Source organism: Myxine glutinosa, chromosome 8 (assembly GCF_964187855.1).
Source record: "Myxine glutinosa chromosome 8, kmMyxGlut1.1, whole genome shotgun sequence".
NCBI lineage: Eukaryota > Metazoa > Chordata > Myxini > Myxiniformes > Myxinidae > Myxine > Myxine glutinosa.
In genome coordinates, this window is record NC_136268.1 from 67,268,686 (window position 1) to 67,285,678 (window position 16,993).

At 41.1% G+C, this 16,993-nt stretch overlaps 1 protein-coding gene across 2 annotated transcripts in view; it reads right to left on the reverse strand.

Moving 5' to 3' along the window:
• The window catches only part of LOC137432560 (CD109 antigen), a 171,720-nt gene that overhangs the window by 129,610 nt on the left and 25,117 nt on the right, over positions 1-16,993 (reverse strand). For both annotated transcript variants that reach the window (XM_068124597.2, XM_068124598.2), the window contains exons 4-5: positions 8,329-8,357; positions 6,598-6,834 (exon numbers count right to left, since the gene is read on the reverse strand). In XM_068124597.2, coding sequence (XP_067980698.2) covers positions 6,598-6,834; positions 8,329-8,357 — 266 coding nt within the window. The remainder of the gene's footprint in view (positions 1-6,597; positions 6,835-8,328; positions 8,358-16,993) is intronic.

Below are 16,993 nucleotides of genomic sequence, written 5' to 3' on the forward strand. Positions count from 1 at the left end.
AACTCACGTACACAAGAAGGATGGAATGGCAGGAATGAATGCTGGAAGGAGGAATGGGAAGGTTCAGCTGGGGCAGATGGTTCGGGCTTGATCCCGCACGGGACGTCGGCTGGACCTCGACGACCACCGATGCCACCGCTATCTGGTTCCCGCGGGGTAACGGGTTGAAGCTGCCTGGTGGAGTCAACGCTGCTTGTGGAGCCAAAGCTGCTTCTCTGGCTCACCTCAGGACGCGTCTGTCGTCTCTGGCGCAACTGCTTGTAATTGACCTTGAACCTTCTCTCTCTTCAAAGCTCATCTGGATCTTCTTACGCAGTACCTTGCGCGCGCGCTTTTATAACGCCTCCGGCGATCAAGCCGCCGGCCTTCAGGACACGCCCATCGGTGTGCTCACCTCGGCCCTGGTTGGTCGTGCGACCCTCTGGCTCCGCCCTTGATGACGACGGGCGGGCACACCTTTCTTCCCCGACCCGAGCACATGTTCAATGGTGGTTTTGGAGGGGATGTAATATTGGCAATCGAGGCTTGGCCATGACGAAAGGGGAAATGGACGTTTTGGGAATGGGAATGAAGAATGAAGGGAATCTATCTTATTTCACGTGGTGCAATGGAGTGTCATTTTAATGGAAGACAACGCCTTAACCTAATACACAGAATAAGGAAATAAACTACTGAACAGGGATATTATAGTGTCCTTCATGTATGCTTTATGGAACTAACTACGGGAACGCCCTTTGACCTTTATACACACTGGAGCAAGGAGGGCTCAGAATAAAGCAATAATAATAACAACACAATAAAAAAAACTCAATCCTCATATCCGCAACAATATATATATATATATATATATATATATATATATATATATATATATATATATATATATATATATATATATATATATATATATATATATATATATATATATATATATATATATATATATATATATATATATATATACAGTGGGGAGAACAAGTATTTGATACACTGCCGATTTTGCAGGTTTTCCCACTTACAAAGCACGTAGAGGTCTGTAATTTTTATCATAGGTACACTTCAACTGTGAAAGACGGAATCTAAAACAAAAATCCTGAAAATCACATTGTATGATTTTAAAGTAATTAATTTGCATTTTATTGCATGAAATAAGTATTTGATACATCAGAAAAACAGAACTTAATATTTGGTACAGAAACCTTTGTTTGCAATTACAGAGATCAGACGTTTCCTGTAGTTCTTAACCAGGTTTGCACACACTGCAGCAGGGATTTTGGCCCACTCCTCCATACAGATCTTCACCAGACCCTTCAGGTTTCGGGGCTGTCGCTGCGCAACACAGACTTTCAGCTCCCTCCAAAGATTTTCTATTGGGTTCAGGTCTGGAGACTGGCTAGGCCACTCCAGGACCTTGAGATGCTTCTTACGGAGCCACTCCTTCGTTGCCCTGGCTGTGTGTTTCGGGTCGTTGTCATGCTGGAAGACCCAGCCACGCCCCATCTTCAATGCTCTTATTGAGGGAAGGAGATTGTTGGCCAAGATCTCGCGATACATGGCCCCATCCATCCTCCCCTCAATACGGTGCAGTCGTCCTGTCCCCTTTGCAGAAAAGCATCCCCAAAGAATGATGTTTCCACCTCCATGCTTCACGGTTGGGATGGTGTTCTTGGGGTTGTACTCATCCTTCGTCTTCCTCCAAACACGGCGAGTGGAGTTTAAACCAAAAAGCTCTATTTTGGTCTCATCAGACCACATGACCTTCTTCCATTCCTCCTCTGGATCATCCAGATGGTCATTGGCAAACTTCAGACGGGCCTGGACATGCGCTGGCTTGAGCAGAGGGACCTTGCGTGCGCTGCAGGATTTTAATCCATGACGGCGTAGTGTGTTACTTATGGTTTTCTTTGATACTGTGGTCCCAGCTCTCTTCAGGTCATTGACCAGGTCCTGCCGTGTAGTTCTGGGCTGATCCCTCACCTTTCTCATGATCATTGAGGCTCCACGAGGTGAGATCTTGCATGGAGCCCCAGACCGAGGGAGATTGACTGTCATCTTGAACTTCTTCCATTTTCTAATAATTGCGCCAACAGTTGTTGCCTTCTCACCAAGCTGCTTGCCTATTGTCCTGTAGCCCATCCCAGCCTTGTGCAAGTCTACAAATTTGTCCCTGATGTCCTTAGACAGCTCTCTGGTCTTGCCCATTGTGGAGAGGTTGGAGTCTGATTGATTGAGTGTGGACAGGTGTCTTTTATGCAGATAACGAGTTCAAACAGGTGCAGTTAATACAGGTAATGAGTGGAGAATGGGAGGGCTTCTTAAAGAAAAAACTAACAGGTCTGTGAGAGCCGGAATTCTTACTGGTTGGTAGGTGATCAAATACTTATTTCATGCAATAAAATGCAAATTAATTACTTAAAAATCATACAATGTGATTTTCAGGATTTTTGTTTTAGATTCCGTCTTTCACAGTTGAAGTGTACCTATGATAAAAATTACAGACCTTTACGTGCTTTGTAAGTAGGAAAACCTGCAAAATCGGCAGTGTATCAAATACTTGTTCTCCCCACTGTATATATATATATATATACACAACAACAAACAACAACATGCATTTTAAGGCCACTTTCCCTGCTAGAGCGGGGGTTAGCCTTGCGGTCCCCATGACAATCTTCTCCATTTTGCCCTATTTTCTGCATCTCCCCTTGTTAACCCCCTTGCCCGCATTTCTTCTTCCACCATATTTAGCCAAGTCTTTCTCGGTCTTCCCCGTCCTCTACTTCCTTCTACATTCATTTCCATCACTCTTCTCAACCACTCACTTTCATCCTTCCTCAACACATGACCAAACCATCTCAACCTGTTTCTCTTCACAGCATCAATCACAGGCATATATACATATATGTATATTAATATATGTGGGAAAATTACATGCCCAGACCAGGAATCAAACCCAGGTCCTCTGGAAAACACGACCTGCATGACCATTTCACAAACACATGAAGTGTTTGTATTGTGATTACAAAGGTTAAGGATTAGTTAGTACCTTCATTTAGTTTCACTTTTTGTGAGGTATCATCACACAAAGGTGCACAAAATCTCATTTTGTAAACCCACACTGACAGCAATCGCAGTTCCTGTATTTGTTCTGGAATAATCTTAATGTTTTCCTTTGTATTTTTGTGTCCATCTGCTATGGCTACAATGAACATCCATAAATGGTTTGAAAGGCAATGCTTTTACTTCCTTCTGCAAAAATAAAACATGTTGCTTCCGGCTATGATTTTGATAATATACCACGTAGAAGGCTGTTCGCTAATGTGAGGGATGTGGATTGTCTGGTAGAATAGCTAACTTGATTGGAAACTGGATTAGTGATGGGAAACAAAGAGTGACTGTGAATGGGAAGATATCTGGCTCAGAGGATGTAAATAATGGGATACCTTATTATTCATGATACATCATTGATTTGAACAGTGGGGTTAAGAGACTGCTCTACAAATATGTAGCAGACAGAAAGCTTGGAGAAAAGGTAGATACCAGAGAGGGGTGGCTGATCAGATTCAGGAAAGTCTAGATACCATACTATAAGACGTTGGCCAAAAGGATCATTTGGCAAACACTCCAACTACTTTCTTAACAATCCTCTTGAGGAAGTTCCATCATTCAAACTCCTGGGTCTCACTTTCAGCCATGATCTTTATTGGGCAAACCACATTTCAAAGTTGGCCTCCAAAGCCAGTCGCCGACTGGGCGTTGTACAATGTCCTTCCTTGGAACACCTGAACTGCTGTCCACCTACAAGGCTTTCGTCCGCAGCTTGATGTCGTTCTGTACTGCTCTCCCCTCTGGGTTGGCTTCCCTGCCTCACATCTTGCTCAACTTGATGCCGTGGAAACCAAGACCTTCAAGATCAATGGAATTTCACATAATGAATCTGAGTCTATAGGCCTATCACTTTCCCATCACAAACAGGTCGGTGGTCTCTCTGTCTTCTACCGCCTCCTTTCTGGTCTTGAAACCTCTGCTCTTTCCGTGCTTTGTCCCACCTAGGTTTCTGCAGGGCACACATGGTCCACCATCAACCATCTTCTGGTGAAACTACCTAAAATCAGGATCAATGCTCACTTACACTCATTTGTTCCTCTTTTTTCCACCTATATAACTAACTTCTACATTCTCTCCAATCTTATTCTTCCCTCCAGAATTCAAGACAGCTGTTCACCACCATCCCAGATCGTCCCCTATCCAAAAACCATGATCTTTTTCCCCTTTTATAATAGCTTGCTACAATTTCTGCCTTCCTTGTAAATCACCAAATATCTGTGGTACATAAGGGACAGTCGTCTCCTGTCCATAATAGTGATGCTGGTTTTCCTCAGGCACTATGTTGGGTCCGACATTGTTCTTGTTATATATCAATGATCTACCTGATTGTATTCTTTCAAAATTAACCATTTACGCAGTTGTCTCAATACTGTACTCCATACCCAAGAACCATGTCTCCTCCTTCCCACGTCCAGGCCAGTGCCACTCTCAGTCATGACCTAGAGGGTGTGATTAACTGTGGAAATGACTGGCTCGTTACTTTTAACCAAAATAAGATCCACTTGTTGTCTGTGTCCAGCTCAAGATCACCCTATTTTCCAACCGTGTCTATGAATTCTTCACCTTTACAAAAACTCCCTGGTATCCGTCTACTTGGATTGGGTATCAGATCAAACCTCAGCTGGGAAAACTACATCTCTGTTATAGCTAGAAGAGCCTCTCAGCACCTTGGCTGCTTATTCCGTGCTCAGTGACACCTTCCTCCAGCTGCTATGCTTTATCTATACAAAGCTACTATACAACCTGTTATGGAGTATTGTTGCCATATTTTGCCTGGTCTTCCTGGTGTTGGTTTAACAGTTAAGGTAGCTGGCTTAATATCTCAGGGTCTTGAGTTTGAGCCCCTGTCATCCTTCCGAGGTCGGCAAAATGAGCACCAGCTTACTGGGAAGAACGAGCCATTCGAGTATCCTGCGTTGGAGTGGCAACCCGTGTAGGATTGTGCCCTATAGCCGAGGCAGCTCTATGCATCTGAAGATGCAAAAGGAGAGGTGTTCTTCTTCTTCTTTTTTTTTTTTTTGTATACAAGATCGAGGCTCGTGTAAGAGCTAACATTAATCACAAAAAAAAAACTGACACATAAAACATATGATAAAGGGAGCGGGAGACAAGATGGAGAGAGAGAGGGAAGCACACAAGTACAACAGTAGAGAACAGGGACATCGGGAGATCTGTGGGAGGGAGAGGGCTTGGGGGAAGGAGGTATTTCTTCTGTATTTATGTAATGTATGTATGCATGTAATGTATGTTTGTATGTATGTATGTATGTATGTAAGGATCAGGTCATAGGCACAAGGAAGAAAATCCTTATGGATGACATGCCAATGCTCCCAATGGGAGTGGGTGTCTCTAGTCATTAAATACTTTATACCTGCGTTCCGCAACCTTTTTAGCCCAGGACCCAATAAAAAACCCAGGCATCCAGTCGCGACCCATCGAACACACCCCCCCCCCCCCCCCCCCGCCCCACAAACCGTTAGGGAAATATCGATTGCCTATGACGTTAATATCTTGGTAAGGGTCTGGTGTGCATTATCTTTGTACAGTAGTACAATTCGCAATTGAACAATAAAGCAAAGTGACGACAATCATACCAAACACTGTTCTTATCTTGTACGGATCTCCACGACCATGCGGAGAGAGAGTGAGAGACCACGCCCCCCTTGAGAATGAGCAACGACTTCGGTCACAGACACCGCCCACTTGATATTATTGTCAGCCAATCAGGCGTAAACTCCCTGCCTTGTTAGCAGCTTCGTGTCGTGCTTTACAGCACACTATAAAGTTTGTGTCGGCGTTCGTTTGATCTCTGTTCTGTTCAGTCGGGAGAAGTAAATCGTCGATAAAGTTTTTTTCCCGCGATTTCTGAAACGATCGTGCGACCCATTGAAAATCCTTCATGACCCAAACATTGGGTCGCGACCCACAGGTTGCGGAACGTCACTTTATACAGTACAGATATATTTAACATATATATTGAAAGCTATGAACCTCAATATATGAACAAGTATATAGATATGCGACTATAATGATTTCTTCCAATTAAAAATAAATATTTAGACACTTAGAGTCAAGAATTAGTTGGTGCTTCCGAAGCAGTTTCTTAGCATTGACTATACTGGAAAATTCGCCAATGCTTTCCAAACGGACGCAATGGCAACAATTTTGAATATGACCAGGGTATCAGCACACGAAGGTCTACTTTTTTTTCAATGTACCATGGTGTCTAACCTTTACCATTGAAGGCCAAGCAGATGTGACAGCTAGCGTAACATCACTTCAAACAGGACACTGTCCAATAAGACGCCGATGAACACACCCTTCCCGAAGAGCACCAAAGTGACAGCATGTGAGAAATTTAACTCAGAGTAGACAATTCGATGGAAAATATGCAATCTCTGCTATGATGAAATTATGTTTTTTCTACGAGTTAAAAGTTCTTAATAGTTTAAAAACATATATTTTCCTGCTCTCTTGTTTGTGTATACGTACGTTCAATGATACTTTCATGGGCATCCTGGACAGGTGAGAACTATTCTGAAAAGGCAGAGCATACAGCCTTATCGTTTGGCCTGGTGTGTAAAATGTGCGGTCCTTTTGAATCACAATGGAAAAACGCTCATCAATAAACCGTAAAGGAGATTCCTTTAGCACCAATTGGTTTCCATCTTGCTCTACTGATACAAGCAACCGCAGTGGCATCCACATCTTACTCCGGTCCAGTTCAGGCTGAAAAAGAACACGAGAAGAAATGTGAGCTTTAACTGACGAATGTCTGAAAAATATGTAAATATGTCTGAAAATAAAAGACAATAATCGAAGAAAGCCGATAAACTGTACAATCAGAAAAAATAATTTAACTTAAAAGGTGACAAAGGAACAGCTACCTACGGCTATCATGCTAACACAAGACAAGTAATGTTTTAAAATAATTTTAATAATTATATTTATAATTTTAAGTAATATTTAATTACTTCAATTACTTAAACTTCAACAAGTAATATTTATAATTTTTCAATATACAACTATGTACAGTAAACCCTTAAATATCGTGGGGGTTATGTTCCTGGAAAATGCTGCAATATTTAATACTGCGATAGTTAAAACCAATTTCCAATAGGAATAATGGGGTTAGGTTCCTGGGCTTTGAGAAAATATAGTTTCTCACACTTTTCACAACAAAAATAAACACATCACATTTGAAATAAAAGTAAACTCCAAAACCAGCCAATAAATAAAATTAAAAGAATCCTCTTTGTTTATCACTTTACACTTTCATTATTAACGGTGCGTGAGAAACAAAAAAAGATTCGTGGTGTGAGATAACCGTAACAGCTCAGCTCAAAATTCATGATTGGCCTAAATGAAACCCTGCATTAGCGAAATTGGTACAAAAAGAGGTTGATAGTGATTGGTCAAAACCACGATATTCAAACCGACGGTATTTAAAGGCCTACAGACACAGAAAATCATGTTTACCTTAATTATTACATATGGCTTCATTAGATATGGTTGTTTTTTTTCTTGAATTAACATCTTAGAAAAAGATTTTAATGATTTTTTTGTGTTATTTTACACTTGATTGTTCCCCCCCCCCTCCCCCCCCCAAAAAAAAACGGCGATTTGATTATCCACCTGACCCGCTACATCATCTCGAGAATAGTTTTGCTGCAGGTAGTTTTTATAATGATTTTGACTATCAGAGGATTCTTGATCAGACAAATCTTCCTCAAAATCACTTTCTGATGAGTGAAGCAGGTTGTGCGGACATTATCCGTTGCGTGCTGAGACAACCATGCCTTCGATTAAGTCATGCAGATGACGTCATGACCCTCACAATTTTTAGGCGCAGTGCCTGATGGGTTTGCTTTTTTAACTGCAATACTTAAAAAATGATTATGATTAAAAACACCATTGAGTTATTTGTTTGATACTAAAAAAAAAATCTATGTACATAATCACATCAAAAAAAATTCTGTGTCGGTGGACATTTAAGGGTTTCCTGTATTTCTTTTCTGAAATAATTTTTCTTACAGATCATATACATTCATACTAAAGAATAACAACGTTAGTTCCCCCCAATTTTGAAAGTGATCATATTTACAGAAGCGATGTCTTTTTGATCAAATTTTCTTTAAAATAATCACATGACAATTGAGATTTTCACTTAAAACTCTGTCTGGATAATTGACTGCATGGAAATTGCATGTTGCAGTGACTTACCATAACTAAATTCAGATGCCTGATGCCTCCTGTGGGGAAACAAACAAATGATGATCATTACAGAAACCTTTATTGATATGAGGTAGTAAGGACTTTGTGGGTTATAATATCCTCGAATAATTAATCAACAATCCAACAACGGATATTGCATGCCTGGTGTTTAACTTACACATGAAAATATAATCAAGATTGACATATCTTTTGAAACCTGAAACCATTGTAGTTTCCACTAAACGAAGCAGAATAATAAAAAAAAATGTTTGCTTATACACCGTTCATAGAATGTGTATCAATACACTTCCTATCTGGATATGATGACAATACTAAATATGACAGCACATTTGCAGTCACGTGAAAAAGTAAGTACACCCCATGTAAAATTTTGACTTTTTCAACATATTTCAACATACTGCTATTTGATCTTCATTTCAACAATATTGAAAGATAAAGGTGATATAATATAACAAATATCATCAAACATTTACATTTTGTAGTCCATTGTATAATTTAAATAAACATAAATGCAAATTTTGCATGTGGAAATAGTAAGTACACCCCTACATTTATCACTACTTCAAATACCTAAAATTAGAATCAGGTGCACCAGCTCAGGTGCAAATGATTAGAACATCGTTAGAGTTGATCTTGGAGGATCCTGTCTTATTTAAACCTCGCTTTCACGAGCCTCGATTGATTAGTATCAATCAAATCCAAAAAACCAAAATCAAAAATCAAAATTCAGTATACAAAAAAATAAAATAAAATAAAATATAAAAAAACCTCAGACATTTAGTTTGGTTTGCTCTTTGTTGTTGAAGTGTGTGGCGTCACCATGCCTAGATCAAAAGAGCTCTCTGAGGCCTTCAGAAAGAAGTTTATAGATGCCTACGAGTCTGGGAAGGGATTTAAAAAGATCTCCAAACAATTTGAAATCAATCATTCGACAGTCCAGAAGACCATCTACAAGTGGAGAAGATTCCAAACAACTGCCAACTTGTTCAGGCCAGGCCGCCCCAGCAAGTTCAGCCCGAGAGCAAACCACAAGATGCTGAAAGAAGTCTCTAAGAACCCCAGAATATCATCACGGGACCTACAGGTAGCTCTTGCCACTGTTGATGTCAAAGTGCACGAGTCTACCATGAGAAAGAGGCTGCACAAATTTGATCTACATGGGAGGTGTGCCAGGAGGAAACCTTTTCTGTCCAGAAAGAACATCAGGGCAAGACTAAAGTTTGCCAATGAACACCGAGGCAAAAACCAGCACTTCTGGAACAATGTGCTCTGGACAGATGAGTCAAAGGTAGAGCTATTTGGCCACAGTACCAGAAGACATGTTTGGCGAAAACCAAACACAGCATTCGACCACAAGAACCTGATACCAACTGGAAAGCATGGTGGTGGAAATATTATGGTTTGGGGCAGCTTTGCTGCATCAGGGACTGGGCAGCTCACCATCATAGAATCCACTATGAATTCTTCATTGTACCAGAGGGTGCTTGAGGATAATGTGAGGCCATCTGTCGGAGAAGTTGAAGCTCAACCGAAGGTGGACCTTGCAACATGACAATGACCCTAAACATACCAGTAAATCCACCAAGGAATGGCTGAAAAGAAAGAAATGGAGATTTCTGGAATGGCCAAGTCAAAGCCCGGATCTAAATCCCATCGAGATGTTGTGGGGGGATTTGAAACGAGCTGTGCATGCAAGAAACCCCTCAAACATCGCACAGCTGAAAGAATTCTGCATGGAGGAGTGGGCAAAAATTTCTCCCAGTCGATGTCAGAGACTGGTAGACAGTTATAAGAAACGCCTACTTGACGTTGTTTCTTCCAAAGGGGACAATACCACGTATTGGAGACAAGGGTGTACTTACTTTTTCCACATGCAAAATTTGCATTTATCTTTATTTAAATTATACAATGGACTACAAAATGTAAATGTTTCATGATATTTGTTATATTATATCACATTTATCTATCAATATTGTTGAAATGAAGATCAAATAGCTGTATGTTGAAATATGTTGAAAAAGTCAAAACTTTACATGGGGTGTACTTACTTTTTCACGTGACTGTATGTTTTTGCTATTGCTCTTCAAATTAAACAATAATTTTGCAACACCCTCTTGTATACCCACATATCCCTCAGGTCCCTGTGTATACCATGAGGTGTTGTGCATAAAGTCTATTTATGTGTGCGGACACCACTATTACCAATGTTTGGTGTCATCAATAGTTCGTTATTAATAAATGTGTAAAATCGTGCCATTTATTTCATCTGGACTGCCTTGTAATACAATAACCATTATACTTCCGAATCTATCGACTATAGATGTCATATAACTTCAATTAGTGAAGATCACACTGTTTTTGTTACACCCATTTTGTGCTAACATAATAAAATTCATTACTTATTTTGTTCCAGTTTTCACAAAGAAAGCGCGTGGGTTACCACAGCTCTGACGAAGTTGGAATTGCATAAATCAGATTTCCTCTTGCACTCTAACCACAAAACCAGCAACTCTGTCATGCCCATCACAATATTGTGCAAAGCATCATATGGATTGTTTTACTCGGACATGCAAAGACAAAATAGAGAAATCAGAATTTACATTTTTGAATATACAGGGTGATTCACATATGACGTACTATTTTGTTTTTGAATAACTCTGTGTTGCGTGAACCGATTTACTTGTAATTTGCAGCACTTATAGACAAATGTTCCCCATTTATTGTCCCCCGTCGCACAGCAGAGCGAAAGGGGGACTATGGTTTTCCCCTCCGTCCGTGTGTCCGTCCGTCCGTGCGTGCGTGCGTGTGTGCGGGCGTTCGTGCGTGCATAAGCGAAGGACCGCATTCGAATTTGTTGTGTGGGTGCAACCCACGTCAAAATCCAAGATGGCCACCGCCATGTATGTCTGATGCCATGTATGTCTGAACCTTGTGAGCTGAATATCTTGAAAAATAAGCGAAGTACCAACTTCTAATCTGGTGTGTGGGTGTAGCTAGGCAAAAGCAAGAACGCTGTTTAAAATTGGGTCGCCACATCAAAATCCAAGATGGCCGCCGCCATGTATGTCTGAACCTTGTGAGATGAATATCTTGAAAAATAAGCGAAGTACCAACTTCTAATTTGGTGGGTGGGTGTATCTCGGCATAAGGAAGAATGTTGTTGAAAATTGGGTCGCCACGTCAAAATCCAAGATGGCCGCCACCATATATATGTCTGAACCTTGTGAGCGAAATATCTCGAAAAATAAGCGAAGTACCAACTTCTAATCTGGTGTGTGGGTGTATCTAGGCACAAGGAAGAACGCTATTGAAAATTGGGTCGCCACGTCAAAATCCAAGATGGCCGCCGCCATGTATGTCTGAACCTTGTGAGATGAATATCTTGAAAAATAAGCGAAGTACCAACTTCTAATTTGGTGTGTGGGTATATCTCGGCATAAGGAAGAAAGCTATTGAAAATTGGGTCGCCAGGTCAAAATCCAAGATGGCCACCACCATATATATGTCTGAACTTTGTGAGCGAAATATCTCGAAAAATAAGCGAAGTACCAACTTCTAATCTGGTGTGTGGGTGTATCTAGGCATATGGAAGAACGCTATTGAAAATTGGGTCGCCACGTCAAAATCCAAGATGGCCGACACCATATATATGTCTGAACCTTGTGAGCGAAATATCTTGAAAAATAAGCGAGGTACCAACTTCTAATCTGGTGTGTGGGTGTATCTAGGCATAAGGAAGAACGCTATTGAAAATTGGGTCGCCACGTCAAAATCCAAGATGGCCGCCTCCATGTATGTCTGAACCTTGTGAGCGAAATATCATATCATAGCATGTTTTCTGCGTCTTCCACTTTGTCAACTCACATCACTTCCCCGACGGGGGACCTAGGCGTAACGCTTGTTATGTGAAAATTTCATTTAAAAATAATTGATACAAATTTAGTTATTGGTCTCGATATGGCGGCCGTCATTTTTGATGATGGGAAACAGCTTGACCTCTTGCCATGGCATGACATGTCGATTAACATGTCGATTAAATTGCTCTTAAACGTTGATAATTATGGAACCGGTCTTAGAGTCAGCTTTAACTTAGAGACTGAGAGGGTCATTAACCAGCGTGGCAGCTACATTCAAATGGAAGGTGTGCACAGAGGGAGCTGCAGATGGAGGAAATGTTGAGTTGGATCTTGGAGACGGCGTGAAGCTGGAAGGTGTGAAAACATTTTGCTACCTCGGAGACATGCTGAATGGAGAAGGTGGATCAGACTCAGCAACAGTTGCTAGAGTGAGATGTGCATGGAAGAAGTTTCAGGAACTGAGTGGCGTGCTGATGAGGAGGGGAGTGTCGTTGAAGCTGAAGGGAAAGGTGTATGCTGCATGTGTGAGAAGTGTTATGATTTATGGGAGCGAGAGATGGGTAAAGAACGTAGAGCAGCAATGAAGGGTGGAAATGCGAATGGTTCGGTGGATGTGCAGAGTATCGTTGAGAGAGAGGAAGACAAATGATGAATTGCGAAAGATGATGGGAATAGAGCCTGTGATTGATGCTGTGAAGAGGAACAGGTTGAGATGGTTTGGTCATGTGTTGAGGAAGGATGAAAGTGACTGGTTGAGAAGAGTGATGGAAATGAATGTAGAAGGAAGTAGAAGACGGGGAAGACTTGGCTAAAGATGGTGGAAGAAGAAATGCGGGCAAAGGGGTTAACAAGGAGAGATGCAGGAAATAGGGCAAAATGGAGAAGATTGTCACGGGGACCGCAAGGCTAACCCCCACTCTAGCAGGGAAAATGGCCTTAAAATGCATGTTGTGTTGTTGTTGTCATAGAGTCAGATTTAGACTTTTTAGCAGCATAATGTAAAGAAAAAATCAGCAAGAATGGCAAGTTACAACAGTCAGGAGCGTGCAAAAGCTGCAACCTGGTATGAGGCCACAAAAAGCTTAATCGAAATGAAACGACGTCTTCGAACGGAGTTTGGTCGAAGCTGGGTGCTGCCAAGCAATGTCCAAAGTGTACACGACTCGACCAAGAGACTTGCTGGAACTCAAGCGCCGCATCAGGAATGCTTTCTGGGAGATCACTGATGAAATGCGGCAGAAAACCATGCTCGAATACAAGTAGAGACTGTTCCGAGTGATCGAAAATGACAGCCGCCATATCGAGACCCATAACTAAATTTGTATCAATTATTTTTTTATGAAATTTTCACATTATAAATGGGGAACATTTGTCTATAAGTGCTGCAAATTACAAGTAAATCGGTTCACACAACACAGAGTTATTCAAAAACAAAATAGTACGTCGTATGTGAATCACCCTGTAGATGCATCGTTCCGTTCGCATAAAATTAACTAATCAAAAATTTTGCTTTGATGTTAGGGAACATGATGAATAGATGAGTTTCTGGCATGCAAGAGGAGTGCAGGTGCTAAATATTTTGTGTTATCTAACCCAAATGCTATCATTATTATTTATTGTTCCATTGACATGCACTTTACGCCGCGTGCCACTCGCTAATTCCAGGGTAGACGCACTACTTCCGAAATCATAACAAGGATAAAGTGGGATGCAAAAGTATGACGTACGAGTCCATTTAAATCACTGCCGAGCTTCCTCAAATCACAATTTCATACACAAATTTGTCATGATATTGAAGATATATAACCACATTATTTAATTTATTAAAGTTATTATTGACCGACACTTTGTCTGAGCAAAATAATTGAAGGGTGGCTATGGAATAAATGAAGGGCGGCTATATATTTTCAGAGAAAGATAAAAATTTATGTGAGCAGTCAGATTATGCTCTGAAGTGCATTACAACATTGTTTGGAAAAGATTGACTCAAACAAAATCCATAAACCAATTAAATCAATCCCTAACGGAGTTGAGGCAGTTATTAAGGAAAAAGGAGGTCACACTGATAATTATTTATTGATTATACTGTATTTAAAGACAGATTTGTTTTTTTCCTATTATAATAAGTGTTGTTATATTCTTAAGAGTTTATGGAAATCTCTTGAAAGTGTTTTTGTTTCATATTACAATGATATATTTTGTTTTCATGTCTCGATTAATAAATTTCCGACTCGACCCATACTTTTGCACCCCACTGTACATCAACTGTAATAATAACCTGAAAACATTAATATACCCTCTATACAAATAAATATTATTAACTGGAGAGTTCATAGAACACCTTACACCGGGCAGTCTTGAGAAACAAGGACATGGGCAGGGTCTGCGAGTAGCAAATTTGATTGGTTGTTCATGACATAAAATCTTGTAATATTTGGTCCAAGTACTGCTAAACGGAAGGTTTTTGAAAGTGTCTAAAAGGCAATTTGTGTTCTACAGTGTTCAAGTATATAATTCAATTAAAATAAAATAAAGCTTTTTGTTTTTTGTGGGGTTTTTTTGTATACAGGATCGAGGCTCGTGAAAGAGCTAACATTTATCACACAAAAAAATCAAACAGACACACAAAACATATAATAAGGGTAGCGGTAGACAAGATGGGGAGAGAAAGGGAAGCACACAAACACAACATTTTAGAGCAGGGTCATCGGGAGATCTGTGGGAGGGCTTGGGGGAGGAGGCGTTGGAAGGGGGGGAGGTGATAGAAAAAAACGTTTTTTTAAAATTTACCTCAGTTGATGCAGCGTCATTTACACCACCTTATTTAGCATGTTACATTAGTTATTCATGCCTGTTGATTGTGTCGTTCATAATGTCGTTAAAAACAGTAAGTTTCCTCTTTGGAATGATTTTCAATTTTGACACTCCATATTTTAGTTATGTGTGCATCATCAATCACGATAAATCTGCAAGGCTTTAAAGTCAATAAGTGGCTGGAACAGTGATGTGTTGCCCTGACGAGCTCCAAAAAGGGCAAAACTAGTCACTAGCTTCGTTTTTCATCTGCTTGGTAACAGCATTTGACCATGGCATATTTGCACTGCAGGAGACCCTTCTGGCCAAGGCTGCACTCATGATGTTGTCATGACAATATCGTCACAGCGTTCATCTGGGTTGGAGAACTTCATTAATCATCTTCATTGAACTCCCGACTGCTAAAAAATAATGCTGATATCTGCTGGTTGTGATTGGTGGGGCAGAAGACAATTATGTGTCCATTTGGAAAATGTCACTTGTTGGTCCAAGATCATGCAGCAATAGCTGTAATGAGACTCGATATGGCGTCTTCACCAATCACAGTTAGGGGTGCATCAGTAAGGATGGCATGGAGATAGAAAACATACCTTTGAGCTGTCTATTCTGAGTTGTCATGTCCTACCTTGTTTAACTACTATTATTGTAAGATGAACTTTCAAATTGGTGCTTCACAGGCATGGCATTGTAAAGATGAGTGTGCCTCGTCTTGGAGATATATTAAGCTGGATGTCCTCAGAGTGCTAGCATTAGTTTGTGGACATTAGAAATTCGTGACGGTGTCTCATGAAGAGTAGGTGCGTCATCGTTGACACGCTGAATCAAGTGTCGACACCGACACCCTGAGTGACCCAAACTAATCAAGATGGTACTAGCTCTGCCAGGTGGGCAGCGGTTCAGAAGTGAGGTTCGGCTAGGTAGTTTGAATGTGGGATCAATGGGGGGAGGGAAGGGTTCGGTTAAGGTGTTGGAGATGATGCAGAGAAGGAGGTTGGAAGTGGTGATTGAAATGGTCTTGTGATGGTTGAGGAGTTCAGTGTGAACATCGGTTTGAAGCAGGAAAGTGCTCTCAGCCCACTGCTGTTTATCATGGTGATGGAGCTGGTAAGAATGAATGAATGAATGGAGCTGGTAAGAATGAATGAAGCCTGGTGTTGGCTTAGCGGTTATGCTGCTGGCTTGGGATCCTAGGATCCTGAGTTTGAATCCCAGTTGATCACTGAATTAACGCCAAGGGGGTTGACTCAGCTTGTCATCCTTCCGAGGTCGGCAAATTTGAGTACCAGCTTGCTGGGATGAATGATCCCGGTGTGTACCCCGATTTAGAATAGGTACACCATATCCCTGCGCATTGTAAGAGGCGACTAAGGGCTGGCGTCAGGAAGGGCATCCGGCCATAAAAACATTGCCTCAAACAGGGAACCATGATTGTCATGGGGCCCGCAAGGCTAACCCCCGCTCTAGCAGGGAAAAATGGCCTTAAAACGATCATTCATTCATTCATTCAGAAGATGGAGGTGATGTGGGTTGGGCAGCAGAGAAAATAAATAAATATCACATTAAAGGGAAAGAAGATCAGACAAGGAAATAGGTTTGAGTATCTGGGTGGAACAGTGACAGGGGATGGTAAGTCAGAGGTTGAGTAGTGGAGTAGGATGCAGGTGGTGTGAATGTATGGAGGAGGGTGGAGGGAGTAATTGCAGACAGAAAAATTTCAAGGTGATTGAAAGTAAAGGGTCTGATGTCATGCGTAACGTAACTACCTTTATGGTCTGGAGACGGTGGCACTGACAGAGAAACAACAAAGGCTGCAGGTTTGCGAGAACAATTGGGTCAGGAGGTTTGAGGGAGTGAATACGGTGGAGAGAAGGAGAATGGATGAACTGAGGGAGGAGGTTGGTGTACAAATGAGCTTGACGGGGAGATTGGTGAAATGCCGGCTAAGGTGGGCTGGACATTTAATGAGGATGGGGAAGAAGAGA